Genomic DNA, 23,543 nt, shown 5'->3' on the forward strand with positions numbered 1-23,543 from the left:
GAAGTCAGAAAAAGTTCCCACACAAAGACACACAAAAGGCACAAACACAACCTACTTCTTCCTTTTCTTAGACAATTTTTTAGCTGTTGAACATGAGACAGATTAGATTAGACTACCAAACTATGAAACTGGACGTGGGACTCAAGATGATGGATGAGAATAAATGAGAGACATTTAAAAGCAGTTTAAACACAAATGATTGTCATTGTTGTTAAAGCACAGGGGTCAGGTAAGTGGGCGGGGCTCAGGTGTGTTAAAGCTGCAGCAAAGACCAGATACAGAATCCTGAATCCAAACCATCAGAGCTCCAGTCTGGATGGAATTCATGTTGAGCCAAATATCTGCCAATAAAAGATGAGAAGAATGCCAAACAGCCATGAATCCAGTTTGTTGTGTTTCCGTCTGATGGGACGCTTTTCTTGGACGGGCTGCTGTTGTCCCAGATGTCTCCGGGTCTCCTGAGGATTCAAATTCATGCTGTCGTGAAGGCTTAAAATGAAAAAGCAGCACCAATCCAGAGGCTTGGTTTTCCTCCAGAACTCCGGAGCCCAGGATCTGGATCGGACCTGTGAGTCAGCTGTTTGTCACCACAATGTCGACTGGACAACGGTCCAGTCACAGAAGTGCCTTTTGGTGGAGCAGACTCAGCTGGTCTGTTTGATTTGGCGGGTAAAATGTCCAAACCAGCTCATGTTGCAGTCCTGCTCCGGACTGTTTCATGAACGCTACATGAAGGGTTCAGCCTCAGGGGAGCACCAATGTGTTCATCTGGATCTGAAGCCTCCACAGCTGTGGAGCTGCATGTTTTCTGGAGCAGAATGTCGTTGGTCAGAATTCAGATCTAAACCAGAGAACGTGTTTAAATTAAACGACACACAAAATGTGTGTCAGCTCCACCTTCTGCTGGCCGATGGACACGTTCCAAACTGGAGTGGTGGCTGTTCCTCCGTTTCCATCCGGGCCGTTTCAACACTACAGAGGTGGATAGTTTATTGTTTATATTCTCCAAAGAAATATTCCTTCATAAAAAAAACAAGTGAGTTACTGTTGTTGTCATGAAGGAGAACTAATGACTGGCTGAAACAGTTTCCAGCTCCAGGATGTAAACATGTTTATTTCTGCTGTAAAGATGGCTGACGACCAACGAACAGCGAGCCCAAATCATCCTTAAGGGGGCAAACCAGAATCGGAGGGTTTATCGTCCTCTGGGGAGCGTGAATATCCACAGCAGATTTCAGCTGCAGTTGTTCAAATGTAGCGTGTCGTCTGTTTCCATCACTGGATTTGAGAGCACGATGCCAGAATATGAAAACTGAAGAAGACAAATTGACGTGGTGGGATGTGGAGGAATGGGGGGGGGGGGGGTAGATCAGCCTTATGAATGATTTAAAGCTTATGACAGGCCCCCCGTCTTTACGCTAAACATGTTTTTCCTGACGTGACCGCTGCACGACGCTCAGTGAGGCCGTCAGAAATCGTGTTTAATGTTCGTCACTGCAGCTGTATGAAGTTACTTTCAGGAATCACTTGTGCATTTTGAAACGAATAAGAGCGGTTTTGTTAGGCTCCCTGCCAGACCCCCCCCTCCCGCCACCCCACCCAGGGTCTTTGGCTCCACTCCCAGGCCTTGTCTCGCCCGGTAATGTAGTCCCATCAGGCACCAACGCTGCAGCTACAAAATCCCTCCAACAACCAGTTTGGCAACGTTACCGGCCGGGAATGCCCCCCCTCGACGCCCCGACCCCCCACCCTCACCCCATTATCCCCCTCCATGTTTAGCCGGGCGGCAGAAAGAAAAATGTGATCAAGATGTGGAGCTGTAAACTAAAAAAAACAAACAAATAGCTGCTGTCCTGAACAGTTTTGTTTGGCGGTCGGCTAACATGCTGCAGATGATTTATGTTCTCCGTGGAACGCAGGAACACGCTTTACGAGCCCGCGGCTGTTTGAACATTGTGGTCGTGCTATCGATTCACAGATTGTTGTTTTTCTTTCCTTGCATGTTTCTGTGCGTGTCCTCATTGTTCCACAGAAACTCTTTACTGATTGGGAGACATGAAGGAGCTCGTAAAAGTGCTGCCAAAAAAGATTGTTTTCATATAGAGAGTGAATCATTGCACATAAATTTCTCTCTGCAGTATTTGTCCAAAATGGAAAAATGATACCCGCAAAATATTTTGGTTCCTGACTGAGGATTTTTCAGGACAAATGGCCCTTTTGGCTCTTCGTGTTTTCTCTTCTGTTGAAGTTGAAGTATTCTTCAGTCTAAATGGACACTGCGTCAGACAGGAAACAGGTCAAAGGTCATTTTAACATCATGTTCTTCATGTTCTGACCAAATGTTCCCCATCGCTTTTTGAGCTGCTGTTTGGAGTGTCTGCTATGGACTGCCAGTCACGCAGTAGCCCCGCCCCTAACCCCTCCCCCTTCCCTCTAAATGGGGCGTAATGTTGTGTTGAAGTGAGACCATAAACTCATCAGGAAAACATTTCCTGTGTGTTTCTGAGTTTATTTGTTGAACAGAATAAAGACAATCAGATATTTGGAGCTGATTTTTCATCATCACTGCTCCAAACAATGAGCAGTGATTCAGTGTTTCTGTGAGCATTAATGAGTGAAAACATTTTTCCACCTCTGATGTCCTCCTCCGTTCCTGAACGTCCTGCATCATCTAGAGCGGCTGAAAATAGAATTCTAACCAAATTTATACAAAATCCTCGAGCGGAATAAGAAAGAAACGGATGTTTTTCTCTCACTCGTTCCCCTGGATGGGAACACAGTTGGCTGTTAAGTGATTGTCTGTGACACACATTAGTAAGAGTGTGTGTGTGAGACAGAGAGAGAGAGAGAGAGAGAGACATGCAGGTTTCAGAAGCCAAACATCTGGTGGTAATTAGCTGGCTGCAGATGATCGTGTTCATTCTGCTCTGCTTCTCTGTGGAAACAGGAAAACTCGGGGTTTTCTGCTGCTGCTTTACATCACTGCTGCCACCTTAAAGTTTCTTTAAGGTCACGGCGGTGTGTCCATCCACTTCAGTCTTTTATTTTGAAGAGTTGATCTCCATGAGAGCATTTGTGATTTCAGAACTGAAAACCTTCTCATGTAGCGTAACATCCCGTCTCTGCAGACCGGTCCTCTGTTTTTCTGTTTAGTTAACAGGTGAGGGCAGAGTCAGCCTCAAGGTGACAGAATAAGGTGCATTCTGGGAAATGTAGGAGGCAGCTGCTGTGTTCAGGTTATTCCTGTTTTCATCCATCTGCAGCTCTCTGTTCCCACGCTGTCTTCTGTCATGTGACTCCTGATGGTGGGAACGCCGACACAGAGAAGGGCCTGTGTCTGCAGCCGCAGTGCATTCTGGGAAACGATACACATCCTCAGGGAGGACAGATGGTTGATTCTCCAGTTTTATTAAGTTAACATTTTTACCCTGACACTCTTCAGCATACTGGAAGCACCAGGAAGGTGTGTGTGTTTGTGAAGCCCAAAGTCAGTTTTGAAAATCACTTTTCTGATTCAGGGAGAAGAGAAACAATGAGTTGGTGAATGTCTCTGTGTCTCTGCGGACAGCTGGGGTTACCTGAGGTCGTCCATCCTCACCTGTCCTTCAGGGCCACGCCCCCAAACCCCTTCAGGACATGACTGAATGGTGGCTTCCTGACACAGATACTGGTCCTCGTGAGTCCGGTCCCCAGGTCTGGACTGAGTGTTTCCTGTCGGCCCTGATTCGCTGACATGAGCTGTGAAAATGAACACAAACTGATGATGGAGCAGCGCCAAGTCTTCCCCGCCGCTCGCTGAGAAAATTCCTGATGTGACTGCATCAAACCGTGAAAGACAACATCAGCTGATCTAAAACTGGTGGTGAGGAGGGAACACACGCACGCTCTGTACAGTTTCATATGATAATTCAGTTTTTAACCATTTTTACACCTTAGATAATAAAAAAACAACCTTAAAATAAAAAAAGGAGCGTCTGACGTGGAGAGGTGACTCAAGACATCACTATCAAAGATGGAGGATGAGAACGGACGGATAAACACACAGAAGGAGTCAGAGAGTCGGACTGTCGTCAATTCATTGATGAGCTTTAGTTGAATAGCTAATGTCCCTCACAGGCCACCGTAGGATTAATATGCAGGACATTTAATGAGCTCCAGAACAGCCTGCTCTTCTGTTGTCCTCTGACGTCGTTGCTGAAACGTGATGAAACTCTGAAAACCAACTTCAGACATTCTGAAGTGGCTGAAACGCTTCAGGGCTCTTTATGTGAACGTTAGCTAAGTAGCAATTGAAATCTTCCAGATGTGGTCCATAAAATAGCACAAATTTATTTTCAACATGGCCGTTAATTAAAGTGTGTCCATTCAACTTTGTTTGAATGGTCAGACAGCTTCGGTGTTGCTGCTTTCAGCTGGTGCTCTGATCCGGAGCTCAGGTGACGGCAGCGGCAGTAAAAAGCTCAGAGGCATCTCTTCCTCTGTTTACTGACAGATGCCTTACTGTCCTCGGTGTGTTTGAGGGAAATGTCATTAGATGAAGCTGCTCTTTGCTTTGTGAAATGAAGCAGCTCTGCAAACAGCCGCAGCCTTCTGCTGATTTACTGATGTTAAAAACCCTCAGCGGGGTTTTCACACAAACATTAAGTTTAATGGACACACTTTAATTTTAAGGCCATGTCGAAAATAAATGTGTGCTGTTTCATGAACAAGCGGCATTTTAATTATCAAAACAGAGTCCCGAAACCTGGTGCAGGAGTCCCAGCAGAGGGGGTGGGGAGGAGGCAGAGAGGGAGGGAGGGGCTTTTATTTGGGGGGGTGTTTTGTCTCTCCTCCATGACAGCAGCCCAATAATCTATTCATGGGGCTCCTCTGGGGAAAAGAGCCCAGCTGCTCTAATTTGAGAATAAAGAGGAGGCACCTTTGTTCTGTCGCTCAGGCTCCATTTCATGAAGAAACATCAACCACCTCGGCCGACCCCCCCAGCAGCCCCTAATACCCCCTTTCATTCCTCCACTCCCACATTCACACATTTCTCTATAGATTTACACAGTCTGTGGCCACAACATGACATTTTATTTTGTATGGTCTGTTTCTAAAATACACTGCGCCTTTGTCACAACATTCAATCATTTGAAATAAACGTCAACCAATAAAATATTCTGTTTATCGCTTCCTCAGTATTTATCTGAACAGACTGCGGTGTTTTTACGTTAAAATGTTTGTGATGTTTTGTTTTTAGTAGCTGTGACCACCAAATCACCAAATTCATAACTGATTACATTTAATTAATAGTCTCATCAACAAAAAAACAGAATGTTGAATTAGAAACAAAAAAGCATGATGATGATGACGGTTGAGTAAATGTTGAAGATTGTAGCTGATTTTAGTTTTTTTTTTTTTTTTAGGAATTAAACACTTGTTACACGACTAGAGGGCTTTTATTTTGAAGGTTTGTGTCCAAATAAGTTGGGAAGTGTTTGATAAAGCTTTAGGCGATTTTTTAATATTGAATAAAAAGAATTAATAAAGGCCTGTGTGTCAGCTAACAGGAATTTGAGGACGATCAGTTTTCTTTTGTTTTGGAATTTGAGTTTTTTAAAAGCAACAAAAGAAGAACAAGAAGCGTTTTGGCCCGTCCGGGCCTCCGTACAGCTCCTGTAATTATCACCCAGGTGTGAAGGCACTCCACCTCCATGTGAACCGCGGCTCATTAATATTCATAAAGGGCGTGGCCCCGGGCCCGGCCCCTCCCCCCGGCCGGTGGATATTACCCAGCCTGCCCCGCCGCCGCTCCATCAGCTGTCCGGGCTCCGGCTGCAGAGAGTCGGCCTGCACACAGACCGGCACCGGGACAAAGACACAAAGGTCCGCACAGGAGCATCCGGACCGGACCGGACCGGACCGACCAGCACCGAGCACCGGGATCCGCCGGCAGCAGCCCGCCGCCGGCATGACCGTCCGCCGGAGCTCCGGGCTCCTCCCCGGCCTCGCTGCCCTCAGCCTGCCGCTGCTGCTGCTCTGTGCCCGGATCCAGGTAAACCAGAGTCCCGCTGACGTTAAAACTTTGCCTGAAGTTCTCCATCACCGTTTCATGATGAAAGTAATGTGTTGAAAGAAAAAAAGCAGTTTCAGGTTATTTTGGAATGTAAAAGCTGAATATTTACAGCTGTGTGCATGAAGAAGTCGTTTTTTGATGGGACACTGAATCCATCTGAGTCAGGCTGCTTTGTGTCACTATAATCCGGATTCTGGTCTGATGGCGGACTCTGCTGGACTCTGATCTGATGCGTCTCTTTATTCAGAATCATCTTTGTCAGTTAGTTTCTGGCAGATTCATGTCGGTGTGTCGAAGCTTTATGTTGATGTGATTCGAATCCTGCAGAACACACATTTGTGTTTTAAACGCTGAAGGTCTCGGAGGAGCAGAAAGACCAAAATGTTTTGAGTCTCTGTCTCTTCCAGTCTTCGGGGCCGAACGGCTGCTGTGACTCAAAGTTCAGCGAGTGACGCTGTTTCCGCCGTTCGCTTGGTTTGGTGGCTAAAACGTGGATTTTATTGGCAGCTGAATGTAACAGCGAACACACCTTCTCCTGCGGCTCCTGAGACCTGCAGATCAAAAGCCGGAACTGAACTTGAGGCTGCTCAGACTGAAAAAGAATCTGGATCCGGCCTTCGCCGACCTCCTCAGTAGAACTTTGCGTTGGTCTGACTTCCTGTCGCTGACTCACCTGTCCACCTTCTCTGCAGGTTTCTTCGGCTTCGGGACACTTTGAGCTTCAGGTTCTGTCCATGCAGAACGTCAACGGATGGCTGCAGAGCGGCGCCTGCTGCGACGGCCCCAGAGAACCGGCCGGCGATCAGCGATGCACGACAGACGAGTGCGACACCTACTTCCGGGTGTGCCTGAAGGAGTACCAGCTGAAGGTGTCCTCGGCCGGGCCCTGCAGCTTCGGCGCCGCTTCCACGCCCGTGCTCGGCGGGAATACCTTCTCTCTACGCAACGCCAAGAGCGACCAAGCAAAGATCACGCTGCCGTTCAGCTTCGCGTGGCCGGTGAGTCCGAAGGTTCTTTATTCTGAGGCCTGCTGGTGCAGTTTGGTGGTTCCTTTTCATCATCAGTGAAAAGGTCAAAGGTCGCAGCGATCTGTGTTTGACAGGTCTTAAATGTGAGAGTTCAAAGGTCAGGAAGGTTTTATAGTTTTGAGTCTCTTCTTGAAGTCCGGTCCAGACTGGTTTGTTCTGGACGACCTTCGTCTGCTTTTTGTTTTAGCCGTTAAGATCATTTTATTTCATAATTGTAACTTTTCACTCATTTATGTCGACGTCACGATGAGATCAGAGTTCATTCATAAATCCTTTCAGACGGATCAGTCTGGACCTGGATCGGGTCTCTCTCGTGTTGTTGTTGTTGTTGTTGTTGACCTTTGGCGTGGTTGGATTGAGGTGCAGCTGGTTCGTGATGATGTCATTACCCACCATGACATCACCGTCAGTCTGTGAGCTGAAGCCTCCGGAGCAGGACATTTCTGAGCTTCAGAGTCTGTCCACAGGAGGTCAGAGGTCAACCCCAGCAGGGTCTGTGTCCAGAGACTGAAGAACCGGATTTTAGATTCCTCACAACCACAAAAGTCTTTTGTTTTTATGTTCAACATCTGCGGCGTTAGACTCGCGTGCTCGGTCCCAGACTGCCGTCAGCTGAGCAGCCGGCCCGGCGAGGGGGGCGGAGTCAGTGTGCCGACATGGGGGTGATAACATCAGCCTGTGTTTGTTGTTATGACCTCAGGAACCTGTTTTAAAGCGCTGAGGATGATGATGATGGCGAAGAGCAGAGGATCTTGGGTGAATGAACAGAGTCAGAACAGGAGAAGTTAAGAACATTGTGATGATTTAAAAAAAAAAATAAAAAAAGTTTCATGAACAAAAATGGTGTTTGTAGTTTGGCCCGAAACCGAAGAACCTGGTTCTGCTCGAGCTGTTCCTCCTTTTCTTTGAGCGATGCTGAGCCCTGATTGGCCCACAGTTCGCACTGATAACTGTCCCATTGCATTCTGGGGTGAGAGGGAGCACTTCTGAGTCCCTCTGTGGTTATTTCCCATCCTGCCTTTCATCACGCCGGTTCCCATGAGGCTTTTTCCCACCGATCTGTCAAACCTCAGATTAGCCTGACCTCTTGTCGCAGCCGTGTTATCGCTCTGTGTTAACACGGACTCCTCAAAGCCGTCAGTCACGCTTCCATCGACACGGCGGCGCAGCCATGTTGTAACCGAGGCAACAGAAAACAACTAAAGGAGGGTCTGTTTAACTGACAGACGACAGAATAAAGCAGAGAAACGACGACACTGACATTCAAACATGACAAGGCGAAGTCCCAGAAGTCCTGTCAGGTTCACGCTGTGACTCCAGACTGAGAGGGAGCTTTAACCGGATTCGTGCAGAACCTGGACATCATCTTTGGCTGTTGTTGTTTTGTTGTTGACATCATCGTGTCCTCATCAGGTCTGGAAGTTTCTCTGTTTTGGGCCTCAGTGTGTCCTTCCTCCCGCCTGGACCTGCCTCCACATGTCGCCTCGCTCTCACTGCTGAACTGTTTTCCCGCACGGAGCCTGCAGCCAGAGAAAGCAGTTCCACCTCCTCCATCAAACAATCAAAGGGATGGGGATGATGGGAAATCTTCAGCTGTATCTGGATGAATGCTGCTAGATGTTTTGGCAAGAAATGAGTGGAACGTGTTGGCAGGTGACCAGCTGTCAGGTTCCTGCACCCGGTCCCACCCACCGCGTTCGGTGGGCAACATGTTTATTTTTCCTCCAGAATCAGGATCGAGATCGAGTTTCAGCCAGAGAGTTGACGCAAGGATGTTGCAAGAGTTGCTCTGAGGCTTTTCAGTTCTGCATTAGTGGCAGTTATGTGGCGTTGGGGTAAACAGCGCCGTGGTACACTGCAGCCATGACGCACTCCGTGGAGCGACCAGACCAGGACCAGGTCGGGATTCACTTCGGAACTTTGTCAGCAAGAAAAGAACATCACCTGCAAAGGTCCATCTGGTCTCTGACTCTAAATCAGGTCCAGGTTCTGCATTAATCCAGTTAAAGGTCTCCGTCCTCAGAGGAACCTTCACAGTCTGCATTCAGAAACGGAACCTTAAAACCAGCCGTCAGGACCTCTGGGACTTTGTGATGTCACCAGCTTCAGCCACACCCCCGAACTCCACCTACCTGGCCCCTTCATCCCGTGTGTTTACGTGAAATATAAAATACAGAAAATTAGTCTTCTTTTGGTTGCCAACCCTTCAAAATAAAAGGGCAGGTTTACGGAGACTGTGATGTTGAATTTAATGAAATCTGGACGAAGTGTTTCCTGTTTGGCGGCTGAGATGTTTGCTTGTTGTGGACTTCTCCGGTATCACGTCCAGCTTTGTGAAGGTAGAAACTCCACCACGTCTCCATCTTCAGTCAGCTCTTCTGGTGTGATGCCTTCACAGCTCATTAAGCTCCAATAATCCTGTCAGCAGCTAACCGCTAATCTGTGAACGAGCCAGTTTATCTAGCTGCTGTCGACTCCGTCAGCTGGGCTCGATCTGCGTGGGCAGCGTGGGTCAGACCACCGAGGACGGGAGGACGAGAGGACAGGAGGACGGGAGGACAAGAGGACGAGAGGACGAGAGGACGGGAGGACGAGAGGACGAGAGGACGAGAGGACGAGAGGACAAGAGGACGGGAGGACGAGAGGACAAGAGGACAAGGAGACCGGGAGGACGGGAGACCGGGAGGACAAGAGGACGAGAGGACAAGAGGACGAGAGGACAAGAGGACAAGAGGACAAGAGGACGGGAGGACGGGAGGACGGGAGGACAAGAGGACAAGAGGACGGGAGACCGAGAGGACGGGAGACCGAGAGGACGGGAGACCGGGAGGACGGGAGGACGGGAGGACAAGAGGACGAGAGGACGAGAGGACGAGAGGACGGGAGGACGAGAGGACAAGAGGACAAGGAGACCGGGAGGACGGGAGACCGGGAGGACGGGAGACCGGGAGGACGAGAGGACGAGAGGACGGGAGACCGGGAGGACGGGAGGACGAGAGGACGAGAGGACGAGAGGACGAGGACAAGAGGACGGGAGACCGGGAGGACGGGAGACCGGGAGGACGAGAGACCGGGAGGACGAGAGACCGGGAGGACGAGAGACCGGGAGGACGGGAGGACGGGAGGACAAGAGGACAAGAGGACAAGGAGACTGGGAGGACGGGAGGACAAGAGGACGAGAGGATGAGAGGACAAGAGGACGGGAGGACGAGAGGACAAGAGGACAAGGAGACCGGGAGGACGGGAGACCGGGAGGACAAGAGGACAAGAGGACAAGAGGACGAGAGGACGGGAGGACGAGAGGACGGGAGACCGGGAGGACGGGAGGACGAGAGACCTGAGGCCAAAGACCCTTAAACCTTCATTCTATCTAATGGACAAAGAAGACAGGTCATGTTGAAGTCTATGGGAAAATGTCCCTCCTCCTCCTCATATTGAAGTCTATGGGAAAATGTCCCTCCTCCTCCCTCATATTGAAGTCTATGGGTCCCTCATATTGAAGTCTATGGGAAAATGTCCCTCCTCCTCCCTCATATTGAAGTCTATGGGTCCCTCATATTGAAGTCTATGGGAAAATGTCCCTCCTCCTCCCTCATATTGAAGTCTATGGGAAAATGTCTCTCCTCCTAGTCAGTTTCCTGATGAGTTTGTGGTCTCAGTCTGAAATACATGTTATTTATTTTAAACGATGCTCCATTTAGAGGGGAAAAGAGCAGGAAAGAGGGGTGGGGCTGGGGGCGGGGCTACTGTGTGACTGACAGACTGGACCACCCAATCAGGACAGAGCAGGCCAGCTCCTCCTTTTCCTGCAAGACTCTGCGTACACACACACACACACACACACAGCTGCTATTTTTGGGGCCTGGTTGACGTTGAGTTCCAAGTTCAGATTGTGTGAATGTTGGAGGGAGAGTGTCACTATAGAAAGAGAAGGAGGCCCTAAAACCACAATGACACACACACACACACACACACACACCCCTAAAATGATGTGACTTTAACCTCCATGTTTAATTTCAGTTGTTGCTGTTGTTGGTGGAAAAAATGTACTCATGTTTTAAAGAATGAGGTTTTATTTACCTTCATGTTTAATATGAAGAAGTAAAGTGTTTCATTACTGTTTATAATCTTTAACATGAAGATTTTTTTTTTTTTTTCATTCCTTAATGTGTGTGTGTGTGTGTGTGTGTGCGTGTGTGTGTGTGTGTCTGTGTGTAGAGGTCCTATGCGTTGATTGTGGAGGCCTTGGACTTCAACAATGGCTCAACTTCAAGCAGTGAGTATGACCTTCATCATCATCATCATCCTCTCTGCTCTGTTTCCTATTGAAATGCCTGTGACCTTTGACCTTTTGGTAATTCATTATTTATTTAACTTCGTTGACAAATTATTGCAAACAGTGAGGAGACAGAGACTGAAGTGAGATGAAAGCTGAACAGAGACCATCCAGTGGAAACTTGTGTGGGTCAGTTTTATACAAAGAATCCTCAGAACTTTATTTACAGATCAGCTTTCATGCTGAACAATCAGAATGCTTCAGGGAAAAAAACATAAAACGATCAAAGTCTACAAACGTCTGTGTGCAGTAAAACAAACTCAGCTAACAACAGTGATTAAGGATAATTTATATTATATGACATGAAATTGGAAGCTTTTAGTTGTTCAGCTGTTTTAAGTTTTTGTTTGAAACTTTTGAGTGAATTAAAGTTTTTGTGATAATTTTTCAACAAATGTAGTTTCATAATTTTTAAATATCAAAGATACAAATAAAATCAAAAAGTCAACAATTACAAATATAAAGCAAATAAATAAATTGTTCGAACTATAATTTCAGCATTTGCAAAAGTTAAGAAAAACATAAAAAAATGAATGAAATCATCTGAAATATTCACGTAAATGATTTCAGGTGCCAGCAGAAATTAAGACATTTAATTTGAATTTAGTTAGAAAACTCAAATTTGTGTAAATTACATGGAACCATTGAATTTAATGAGTCTGATTAAACTCCAGACTGTAAAATTATCTGCCTCAGAGTCGGAGTCTCATTCAGAAAACTGGCTGAAAGGACACAAGTGTGTGTGTGTGTCTGTGTGTTTGAGTTGTGTTTGTCGGCCGGCGCTCGGAGCAGGAGTGTTGGCTCAGTGCTGTATTTGGCGTCTCGCAGGGAACCATTATAGGCCCAGTGTGAAGTCGGCTGACCCCCTCACCTACTCCACGGTGAGGGGGGCGGGGTTAAGGTGAGGACAGGAGGGTGAGTCTCCGAGTGAGATTTGGACGGTTCGTTCAGAAAAACTGAGCCAAACGAGAGCAGAACAAATATTGCCCCCCCCCCCCCCCCCCCCCCCCCCCGCCCCACTTAGCATGGACAGGAGAGGTGACCTCCGGCACGTGGCCTGGAACAAATGCCTACATGCCCCCTCCCCCAATGCAGTTCAGCTCAGGTCACTGATGTGGAAGGAGAACCGTGACTGCACACATTATTATTATTATTATTATTATTATCAGTAGTAATGTTGTTGTTTATGAGGGGTCACATTATGAGCTATTTTAATGTTCTGCAGTTCAGACCGGTGGAGGACGGCGGTCTGGACCTGGACTCACCAATCAGGTGCTACATTTGAATATTTGCTCAAATATTGTGGACGGAGCAGATCCAGGCTTTTTTCTTTTTTGAGGTTTAACGGTTTTTCCGACCTCCTACCTGGGTGCCATCTTTAGCACCTTTTCTCTTTCACCTATTCTCCATGGTGATGTGAAGTGTCACAGTTTGCTTCCAGCTCGGCGGCACTACGTTACCTGGTCGGGCTGCTCAGCGGTTAAACAAGACGCCATCACCTCGGGCCGACCACACTTTCCACCCCACCGGTGAAATATCACAGAGCAGCTCAGCATTTTCAGGCCGTGGAATATTCCAGCGGCGGCTGGTGTTTGGCTGTTTGGCTTCTTTGTTGTTTTAAAGACAGCTCAGTTTGGAGATTTGGTTAAAAACATTCACCGTCTTCATCTTCTGAATGTGTCTGTGGTTCTTTCAAATTAAGAGCCCTGCTGTGGCTCACCTCAGTGTTTCCTCTCACACTGATCCAACCTGCTCCAACCTCCGCAGGCACCAGCGGGGGGCTGATCGAGAAAGCCGTCCACTCTGGGATGATCAACCCCGGCCGCCAGTGGCAGAGCCTGAAGCACAACGGCCCCGTGGCCCAGTTCCACTTCCAGGTCCGCCTCAGCTGCGACGAGCACTACTACGGCTTCGGCTGCAACAAGTTCTGCCGGCCGCGGGACGACTTCTTCGGCCACTACGAGTGCGACCACAACGGCAACAAGACGTGCCTGGAGGGCTGGTCCGGTCCGGACTGTAACACCGGTGAGTCAGCCGCTCCATTTCTGGCAGTCTGCGGTTTCTCTGCTTTTATTCTGACAATCAACTGAGAGACTCCAATGCTGCTGAGATGAACCATCGAACGATCAAAGTACATTTTATTGTAGTATGGAAGTACAGTGGAGAGCAGGGACGTTTCTTTCTGTTGGTGCTTTCAGATGCCTTTGGGAAACTTCAAACCCCAACCCACGACCTCCGAGTCTGAGCACCGACAGAAACAAAGAGAATAAATGAATCTTCTCATGTTTGCTTTTTGTCCCTCTGTGCAGCGATCTGCAGACAGGGCTGCAGCACAGAACACGGATCCTGTAAAGTCCCCGGAGAGTGCAAGTGAGAGCCAACATTTATCTGCTTTGAAGGCCGTCCATTCGGTCTGAAGGTAGACCTCCAGTGTCGAAGGTGCCATCTGTTGATCATTTCTCTGGAGCAGCAGAGAGAGGAGATGGAAGACACTGACACACTGAGAGGGTTTTTGGTTGTTAGAACCTAAATATATCTTCTGAGGGATACGAGCCCTTCAAAATAAAAGACCAGAGACATGATAATGATTAATATATTTATCCTCAGTTTTTACTTTGGTAAACATTGAACTGACAGTTTATTTGACTTCTTTAATTGAATTGAATGAAATATGTAAAAATATTCATCCAGACATTTTCAACCACCAATAATGTGTGTGTGTGTGTGTGTGTGTCAGGTGTCTGTATGGTTGGCAGGGGGAGTACTGTGATCAGTGTATTCCTCATCCTGGTTGTGTTCATGGCAGCTGTGTGGAGCCTTGGCAGTGTCTCTGTGACACCAACTATGGAGGCCAACTGTGTGACAAAGGTAAGCACACCGCAAAGTGCTGCAGCTTTTATTTTGGCAGGGCAGGTAATGGTCGCCGGCTGTCCTGAGCTCCTGATGGGTGCAGCTGACTGACGGCCCAAATCGGACCAGCCTGATGAAAGGTTAAATCTCTTTTTTTGGTCTCGTCAGATCTGAACACGTGTGGGACGCGGCAGCCATGTTTGAACGGAGGAACCTGCAGCAACACGGGACCGGACAAATACCACTGCTCCTGCCCCGACGGCTTCTCTGGGGTCAACTGTCAGAGAGGTAGGTCACGATCTATTGGTCCTGCTTTGATGACATCACAGTCCGATCCCATTCCTGCTCCTCAGCTGATGAACCGTTAGGGCTTAACATAGCTGGAGTTAACAAAAAGATATTAACCCATCAGCCAGAACATTATGACCACTGACAGGTGAGAGGAATAACCATGATTACCTGGTTCCCATGGATACCAGTCAGTGGGCGGGGCCTAACGCCCCAGCTCTGAGGGATGATCCTGGTCTGCAGGGACCAGTGCCTACCAGAAGGAAGGCCACAGGGTCAGGGGTCAAAGGTCACTGATGGTCTTATCCAACGGAAGAGCTGCTGAAGAAGTTCTTGCTGGTTCTGAAAGAAAGCTGTCGGACTGATCAGGTTTTCCCACCTGGGGATGATCTGGCAGAGCTTAATCCAGAACAAGTCCAGACCCATGGAGGCTGAAGTCTGGATCCAGACCTCCAGGATCAGGTGGTCTTAATGTTCTGGCTCATCGGTGTGTGTCAGTTTGTTATTGTGATTAGATAGACAGTGAAAAGGGGTCAAAGGCCATCTGTGTCTCCACAGCGGACCACGCCTGTCTGTCCAGTCCCTGTCTGAATGCAGGCAGCTGTGTGGAGACCAATCAGGGCTTCGTGTGTCGCTGCACCGCCGGGTGGACCGGACCTTCCTGCTCCATCAGTAAGACCTCCTCTCGCTCTGACTCATTTCATCCCTTTTTGAGCTCGTGCAGAAGGTTAACAGTTCGGTCGACCTCGTCTCGTCTCTGTCTGTCTCAGATGTGGACGAGTGTCTGGAGAACCCCTGCAGTCATGGAGGAACCTGCCAGGACCTTGTTAATGGGTTCAAGTGCACGTGTCCTCCTCAGTGGGCCGGAAAGACCTGCCTCATCGGTCAGTGCTCCGTCAGGGTGATGTTGTCTTTGTTTTTAGAGTTTTGGATCCATCTGCTCAGTTGAACTTGGTATATGTTTGTATGTCGACCTCCATCGGTCGGAGTTCTGTCCTCCGCCTCTTTCCTGTCGTACTTCCGAGGTCTAGTTTCTGATCTCCAGGATGGATGCTCTCTGGAGGAACGGTTGTGGTTTGGAGGCTCAGGTCCCGAGCTCGCCCCACCACAGCGCTAATCCTCCACCGTCTGCAAACTGCCAACCACATGCTCCTCAACCTTTAGCTGTGGCTGGTTGGTTCGTTCTGCCAGCTCTGGTTCCGGCTCCCTGACTCTGGACTCACCCACAGCTTTCTGAACAGACTCAAAATGAAGCATTAACATTGTTTACGTTCCACCGGCAGATACTCAGGAATGACACATGTTCCATCTGTTGGTGGCGATGGGGGGCTCCTGACCTTTGACCTCTGTGTCCCTGTTTGTTCACTGATGTCAGTGAGATGGTAAAAACTAGTGAAACACCATTAAAACAACATGTTGTACTTTAAAGGAGAAGAATGAAGCTAAATGCTGAAACGTTAAACAGAATCATGAAGTCAACAAACAAGCTTGTGAGACGTTAACAACAAAACCCTGAAAAACATCTTTAATTTTGAAATCCAACATTTGTTCCGTCTATAAACATGCTAGCTGCTCTGAAGAGCTGAACTTCTGTGCAGTGTGAACGTGATCCCATTCAAAAATATCACATCATGAAATACAAACGATAAACCTGTTGAGACACCAGCCGTGTCGGCGCTCTGTGAAGCCCCGCCCACCCTGAAGTCTGTTTCCTGTTGCGTTTCAGATGCCAACGAATGTGACGACAACCCCTGTGTCAACGCCAACTCCTGCAGAAATCTGATCGGAGGATACTTCTGTGAGTGCCGTCCCGGCTGGACGGGCCAAAACTGTGACATCAGTGAGTGAGACGCTCTGGGCGGGGGCAGGGACGGGGGGGGGGCGGGGCATGATGAGGCAACAGCTACAGCAATGATCTGCAGTTGGACCTTTTCGGTGATACAAAATCACACTGGAAGGTTTTAACCTTCTGATGTTTAAATTAAATTTTTCCGTCCTTCATTTAAAAGGTTTTTTGCTCACAATTTTTATTCGCAACCAGAACAAGACATTAAGGACTTGATTCAGAAGTTCACAGTGACACTTGTTGTGAATTGCTTCTGCAGATATCGACGACTGTCAGGACCAATGTCAGAACGGAGCCACATGCAGGGTGAGGGGTGTGTGTGTTTGGACGAAACGTTTTCATTTCCAAATAGAAGATACGCAGCCTGTTCTCCTTCTTGTCATGTAGATGAATATTTTCTCTCCGTCATAACTCCAGGACTTGGTGAACAGCTACAGGTGCGTCTGTTCTCCGGGTTTCGAGGGCCAACACTGCGAGAAAGACGTTGACGAGTGTGCCACGGGGCCGTGCCTCAACGGCGGCCGCTGCCACGATGAGGTTAACGGCTTCCACTGCCTGTGTCCACCGGGATTCTCTGGGAGTCGCTGTCAGGTGAGCCTCAATAAACACTGACGTGACCTTTTAGCTTCCAGCTTCTGCATCCAGCAAACTGTTTCTTCATTTGGTTTTGGCTGTGACATCACGCAGCGGAGCCAATAGCAGCATACAGTGTGAACTGGAGGCGGTTACCATGGAGATGCCTATTGGTCAGGCGTCATAAAGACGGAGGAATGACCTGTCCTCGTCTTGTTCTCTGGTCCACAGCTGGACAATGATTACTGCCTCCACAGTCCGTGTCAAAATGGTGGCCAGTGTTTTAACCTGGCGTCTGACTACATCTGTGAGTGTCAGGAAGATTACGAGGGAAGGAACTGCTCACGCCTGAAGGACCACTGCCGCACGACGCCCTGCAAAGGTTTTTGTCACACTTCGTTCAGCCTTATGCGAAGCTAACGGTTGATACAAAATTTCAAATCCCTTTAAACTTCCTCCTCCACAGTGATTGACAGCTGCACAGTGGCCGTGGCTTCCAACAGCACACCAGGGGGTGTGCGTTTGATTTCGTCCAACGTGTGCGGCCCCCACGGGCGGTGTCGGAGCCACACTGGCGGTCAGTTCAGCTGCGAGTGCGAGGAGGGATTCACCGGGACTTACTGCCACGAGAGTGAGTGCACGGCGCCTAACTAACTGACTAACCCTTACTCACAGAATTCAGACGTTTCTGTTTTCATTCTGTTTCTCTGCATCTCAGACATTAACGACTGTGAGGGCGCCCCCTGTCTGAACGGAGCCACCTGCATCGACAAAGTCAGTCAGTATCAGTGCATCTGCACCGAAGGCTGGGACGGCCTCACCTGCCAGAACAGTGAGTCCTCCTCCTCCTCGTCACTCCTCCTCCTCACCCTGCTGTGTTGTTCACCTGGCTTGTCTTGTGGTGCAGACATCGACGACTGTAGCTCCACCCCCTGTCAGAATGGAGGAGTCTGCCGCGACCTGGTCAGCGACTTCTACTGTGAATGTAACGACGGCTGGAAGGGAAAGACCTGCAGCTCCAGTGAGTCCCTTTAGTCCCCAAACTCCTTTTTCAGAGGATGCTGCATCAAACTCTTTCAGTTTGCTGTATGTTTGTCTTTTTTTATGCTTTAGTGTCGTCGTTGGTGCTAAAGCACAAAACCTGTCTTATGTTAGCATGTAGGTGGGTTTAATTCTGAGAGCATTCTGACATGCTAAGAATTAGCATGCTAAAACTAAAAGTCGAATCATTTCAGTGCCGTGCATACAGCTTGTATGTGATGCTAGCTGTTAAATGGCCAAATGTTGGCAGTTAGCATGCTAATCAACCAATGTAATGTTTGCTTTCACTCACAGGAGAGAGTCAGTGTGACGGCGCCACCTGTAACAATGGAGGAACCTGCTACGACGAAGAAGACGCCTTCAAGTGCGAGTGTGCTGCCGGCTGGGAGGGCGCCACCTGTAACATCGGTTGGTCTGACGACGCTCTTGTTTGTATGTTGTGTGTCGGCTCTGCGGCTGATGGTTGTGTTTATCTCTCCAGGGAAGAACAGCAGCTGCCTGCCGAGCCCCTGTGAGAACGGCGGGACCTGCGTGGTGGGCGGAGACTCCTTCAGCTGTGTCTGTAAGGACGGCTGGGAGGGCGCCACCTGCAGCCACAGTGAGTCAATGCACAATGCTGACCCCCAGCATCAGAGCTCAACTGCAACCATTAAGCATTTAGCACGCTAACACAGTATTCAGCACGTTGAAATGAAAACTGTATGTATGATGCTGAGCAAATTTTTAGCTGCTGATGTTTAATATGGCAGAATTCTACAAACAGTCACAGCTCACACGTCAGTAATTTAGCATTTCCATTTATTGTGAAATGCAAAGTGTAAAGGCGCGTAACACAACAGGACATACAAAGCTAACAGGGTTTGTAGTGCAGTCTGCTTTACGGCTAATTTTAGTAAAGCAGACAGTGATGTGAACATCTCGCTCAGTGTCCCCAATAAAAAGAACCAGTGTTCATCCTCTGAGGACCATAAATGGCTGACAAGACAAACTGTGCAGCAAATGTCGAGACACTTGGACAGTTGGACTGAAGGGACGCAGTCAGTCTAACATGACATTCTCCTTATTTTCCAGATGCTAATGACTGCAGTCCTCATCCCTGGTGAGTTCAGCGGCTGTTTTTGACATCAGACTTGTGGTTTTGAAAAGAAATAACAAGCAGAGTTGAGCGACCGGCCTCCAATTCTCACATTAAACTCTCCTTATTTGGCCTCCTCCTCGTTCGTCCTTTCACCAAATCAAATCTGGAACAAAACAAGAACAAAACAACAAAGTCTGTGCCAGTTTAGCTTTTATCTGCTCCAAACCACAGAGTCAGAAAGTGCTCATATCTCTGAAAAACACTGATCAGGGAAAAAACGGCTATAATTAGGATTCGGGAAGAATGATGGTTCCAGCTCGGTTGGGTCAGACCGTCTGATTTACAGCGACGGTGGGAAATTATGGCGGACTCAAACTGATTTTAGTTTTTATTTCTGCAGAAAGTGTTGTTATAACTGAGCGCCCCCTAGATGTCTGATCATCTGTGTCATCCTGCAGCTATAACAGCGGGACGTGTGTTGATGGAGACAACTGGTATCGATGTGAATGTGCTCCAGGGTTCGCCGGGCCGGACTGTAGGATCAGTGAGTTCTCAGTTTCATTTATAGACATCCTGTGAACACAACTGACGACAGTAACAACAAACATTCCCCTCCTCAGACATCAATGAGTGCCAGTCGTCACCGTGCGCCTTCGGCTCCACTTGCCTGGATGACATAAACGGTTACCGCTGCGTCTGTCCGCCAGGAAGAACCGGACTGCGCTGCCAAGAAGGTAAACCTCCTCGCCGCAAAGCACCACTCCGTCCCTCTTTATCTTCTTTACTCTAACAAACTGTCTGAGAGGGAACACTTTAATTCATCCACCGTGTTGTTTCAGCACAGTCAGATCAGGCTGATCAAACCGATTCATCATTCAAAATACAAAACCCTGGAGTTTTCAAAATAAAATGTCAAGCAGCATTTTAAAAGTATCGTTTGGGTATGGGAGTTTGGGGGAGGGAGGAGGAAACGAGGTCTCTGGCCTGAGGTGGTGTCGTGGTCCAACCTCTGGTTTGTGCTGCAGTATCGGGCAGGCCGTGTTTGGTCGGAGGGCTGATGGTTCTGGATGGAAGCAGGTGGGATGAAGACTGCAACATCTGCCGCTGCCACAATGGAAGAGTCGCCTGCACGAAGGTGAGATTGAGGATCATCTGGACTCTTTAAATAATAATCTGAAGGTCGTAAGCTCCACCTAACCTCCGCTGGCGTTCGTCTCCGGCAGCTCCGGTGTGGACCGATGGCCTGCAGCCTCCACAGTAAGACTCCCAGCTCCGAGTGTCCCGCCGGTCAGACTTGCGTCGCCGTCAAGGACGAGCACTGCTTCGTGAAGCCCTGCCCCGGTCAGGGGGAGTGCTGGAGCTCCGCCCACCGTGCCCCTCCCTCAGTCAGGTGTCACCCAGAGAGCTGCTGCACCAATGTCACCTTCACCTTCAACAGGGACGCCATGGCAAAGGTCAGCCGGGCTTCCTGTTTCTGCTGCTCTGGGTCCAGTAACTGAGGGAACAACATATTTATATCCAGCTCATTTATGTGGACCCGCTGACTGACATTTTCATTTGTTTATACATTTTTTTTTAAATTTCTAACTTTTATATTGCAGCTACATTTTTAATCCATCTGTCAGATGTCAACTGAACTGTTTTTGCTGTGCAGGGGGTAACAGTGGAGGAGGTCTGTCGAGAGCTCAGGACGCTCTACGTCGTCAGGAACTTGTCCTCAGATTGGGCCGTGTCGTTGACCTGTGAGCGGTCAGTCAGCACCAACAACGAGATCCACGTCGTCATCGTAAGTCGCGAGTCGATTCACCAACTGAAAGAGCTCAAGTTTATTTCTATCACGTATTTGGACTGCGTCTCTCCTGACAGTCTGTGGACGACCAGAGGGAAGGCCAGACTTTGGTGAAGGAGATCACGGAGAGCATCATGGATCAGGTCAGCAGGAGAAGCGTCAACGGCTCCATCATCGGCGCCATTGCAGAGGTTCGAGTCCAGAGACGGCAGAGCCACGACACCGACGGTGAGCTGCTGCACCACTTCAGGCCTCACTCTGAAAAGTGTTGTGCAGAATGTTTCCTCACATTTTTAATCTGATGCTTCAGGTTTGGGAGCGATGCTAACACTCTGCACCTGCCTCCAGTCTTTGTGCTAAGCTAGGCTACATTAACTCAAAGTGGTACCGTCCCTTTAAGACTGCAAACAACAGCTGTAGATTCTGAGATGGCGTTGACTGACCTGCCGCTCTCTCCGTCCAGCAGACTACTTGGTGCCCCTGCTGGTCTCCGTGGCGATCGCCATCTGGGCGTTGGTGGTTGCCTCCATGTTGCTGTGGTGCTTGAAGAGGCGGAGGAAGCAGAGCGCCCACACGGGGGTCAGCACACAGGCCTCGTCGTCTTTGGTGCCCTCGGCCGAGGACAATAACGCTGTCCACAACAGCGTCAGCGGCGCCCGCGAACAGCTCAACCACATCAAGAACCCCATTGAGAAAAACCCGCCAAACCAGCAGCAGCACCACCTGCTCCTCCATCACCACCTCTACGAGGACAAGAACGCCGTCAACGTCAAAATCAAGAAGTCGGACCCTGGGAGCCACTCGGATGAGGACGAGATGGAAAAGAGGCTGCAGAAGGCGAGGTTCCACCAGGCGCCGCCGGCGTACTCGTTGGTGGACTGGGAGGACCGGCCCCCTCGCCACATGACAGGAAGGCCGCCACACTGGACAAGCAAACAGGACAACAGGCGGCTGCAGAGCGTCAGCAGGACGGAGTTTATCGTATAGCTGACGGGTCCAAGTGACCGATGGAGACCAGAAACTCCTCGTTTTTGTGTTTTGTACAGATGTGAATTAGAACGAGTTCGACAGCGTTGGATTTAATTTATGTTTTGACTGACACTGGTCTGAACGCTCCGCCGTGACGGGCTGGATCGCTGATGGTTGGGCAGGCAGCAGCGTTCCTGAAGACTTCCGTTTCAGTTTCATGAATCAAGTAAAGAAATATTTATTTTGTTTTTGTTCATTTGTTTGTTTGGGGGGCGGCCTTTGTAGAATGTCTGTATAGATGTGTAAATAATTTTTAATTAATCATTTTGTATATTTGATTTATTAATTTAATTGTGGATAAAGATTGTTTTGTTATTTATGAGTTTAGAGTTGACAGCTTTGGAGGCGTCACACTTCCTGTTTTTCATCAACGCCAAAAGTCTTGACAGAGTAGTTTATTTTTTGGATTTGTGCATTTTCGTGCCTCAGTGAGCTGTTTTGTACGTTGTGTGTTTGGTTCTGTGTTTGCAGGTTTTTGTGTTTTGTTTTGGTTTTTTTTGTTCACACAAACCAACGTTGGTGGCAGACACATTTGATTCTGCCACTGAAAAGAAAAATCTTCACAAGATGAATAATTTGTATTATTTTTGTACAGAATAAGAAACGCGTAGTTGAGGAAGTACTTGAAGAGAGCTGTCATGTGCAGGCTGCCTGTCGTCTTTTGTTTGTTTTTCTCGTTTGTTTACTTCGCCACTTTTTGAACCTTCAGAAATAAATGACTGTTACTGATAGTTGTTTTTCAGAGAAAGTTGCATCTCATTCAGAAAAATCAGTAAATATGACGCAGACATGGAAGGTCGAAGGTCAGAGATCAGATCAACACTCTCAGCAATAGGACAAAGTCAGATTGCATTGAAATCTATGTGAAAATGATCGGACCTGATCATACAGAAAGATGCATCTGAATATCAGAGACAGTCTTTGGCTGACTGTGACCTTTGACCTGATATTGTATTAATGTGAGTAGACAGAAGCACCATTCACAGTTATTGTCTCTCGGCCATCTTAGTTAACCGGCAGAAGCCACGCCCCCCTCGCCCATCCCCAGTTTTGTTTCTGTTTCCCTCTAACATAATTAAAATTCCTCCTGTGATATTTGAATCCTGCAGCTTGTGAAAAGTGATTTACAATAAAAACCGCAGCAATAAAAGGAAAAGTCCAAACGGGTCCATCACTCAGAGAAGACTTTGGTCCTCTCAGCTAAAGAGGGCAAGCAGAGGTCACTTCGTGTCCTCGGCCTTTCCTGCTTCTGGAGGCCGTCCTCCACAGACAAACAACACAAGACATTTTGGACCAATATGCTTTCCCAGGCACTCATCATAACCGCAGGCTGCTCCGCCATGGTCCAATCAGGGGGAAGCTGCACTTATGTGCATTTTTCTGTGATTATGCAAATGTGGTGACTTTCAGGCGGAGGAGAATCCCGATCAGAACCCATCTGTGAGTTTATAGGACGAGCTGCTGCTTCGTTTGTAAAATCCCCCCCAGCCACAACTTCCTGTCTGAGTCTGACAAAACGTCTCATTGGGGAGAAAAGTTTGGTGACATGTTTAAAACGTTTCACCGTGGACTGTGTTTGATTCCACATCAGCTGATCAGTAACAGCTCTGAGATGCTGAAAGAGCTGCTG

The 23,543-nt window shown here is 48.4% G+C and overlaps 1 protein-coding gene across 2 annotated transcripts; it reads left to right on the top strand.

Moving 5' to 3' along the window:
* The first annotated feature begins 5,811 nt into the window (after positions 1–5,811).
* Positions 5,812–22,644, top strand: LOC115052442 (protein jagged-1a-like). Of its 2 annotated transcripts, none has more exons than XM_029516584.1 (26): positions 5,812–6,034; positions 6,748–7,053; positions 11,302–11,359; positions 13,187–13,444; positions 13,729–13,789; positions 14,157–14,287; positions 14,438–14,557; positions 15,116–15,229; positions 15,328–15,441; positions 16,284–16,397; positions 16,663–16,709; positions 16,821–16,994; positions 17,208–17,358; positions 17,443–17,607; positions 17,695–17,808; positions 17,884–17,997; positions 18,312–18,425; positions 18,499–18,615; positions 19,089–19,116; positions 19,554–19,639; positions 19,716–19,829; positions 20,121–20,230; positions 20,319–20,549; positions 20,750–20,881; positions 20,962–21,112; positions 21,348–22,644. In XM_029516584.1, the coding sequence occupies exons 1-26, from the start codon at positions 5,951–5,953 to the stop codon at positions 21,869–21,871; spliced, it is 3,732 nt and encodes a 1,243-aa protein (XP_029372444.1). In that variant the 5' UTR covers positions 5,812–5,950; the 3' UTR covers positions 21,872–22,644. The 2 variants fall into 2 exon arrangements, with proteins under 2 accessions (XP_029372444.1, XP_029372524.1); XM_029516664.1 differs by having other exon boundaries at positions 21,351–22,644.
* Positions 22,645–23,543: the final 899 nt, after the last annotated feature.

Source organism: Echeneis naucrates, chromosome 1 (assembly GCF_900963305.1).
Source record: "Echeneis naucrates chromosome 1, fEcheNa1.1, whole genome shotgun sequence".
Classification (NCBI taxonomy): domain Eukaryota; kingdom Metazoa; phylum Chordata; class Actinopteri; order Carangiformes; family Echeneidae; genus Echeneis; species Echeneis naucrates.

Excerpts from the sequence above, each read along its gene's own strand:
- LOC115052442 (XM_029516584.1), top strand. The coding sequence starts at position 5,951 with ATGACCGTCCGCCGGAGCTCCGGGCTCCTCCCCGGCCTCGCTGCCCTC. Across the intron at positions 18,426-18,498 it reads GGGCGCCACCTGTAACATCG|GGAAGAACAGCAGCTGCCTG; the intron begins GTTGGTCTGACG and ends TTATCTCTCCAG. Across the intron at positions 18,616-19,088 it reads GGGCGCCACCTGCAGCCACA|ATGCTAATGACTGCAGTCCT; the intron begins GTGAGTCAATGC and ends CTTATTTTCCAG.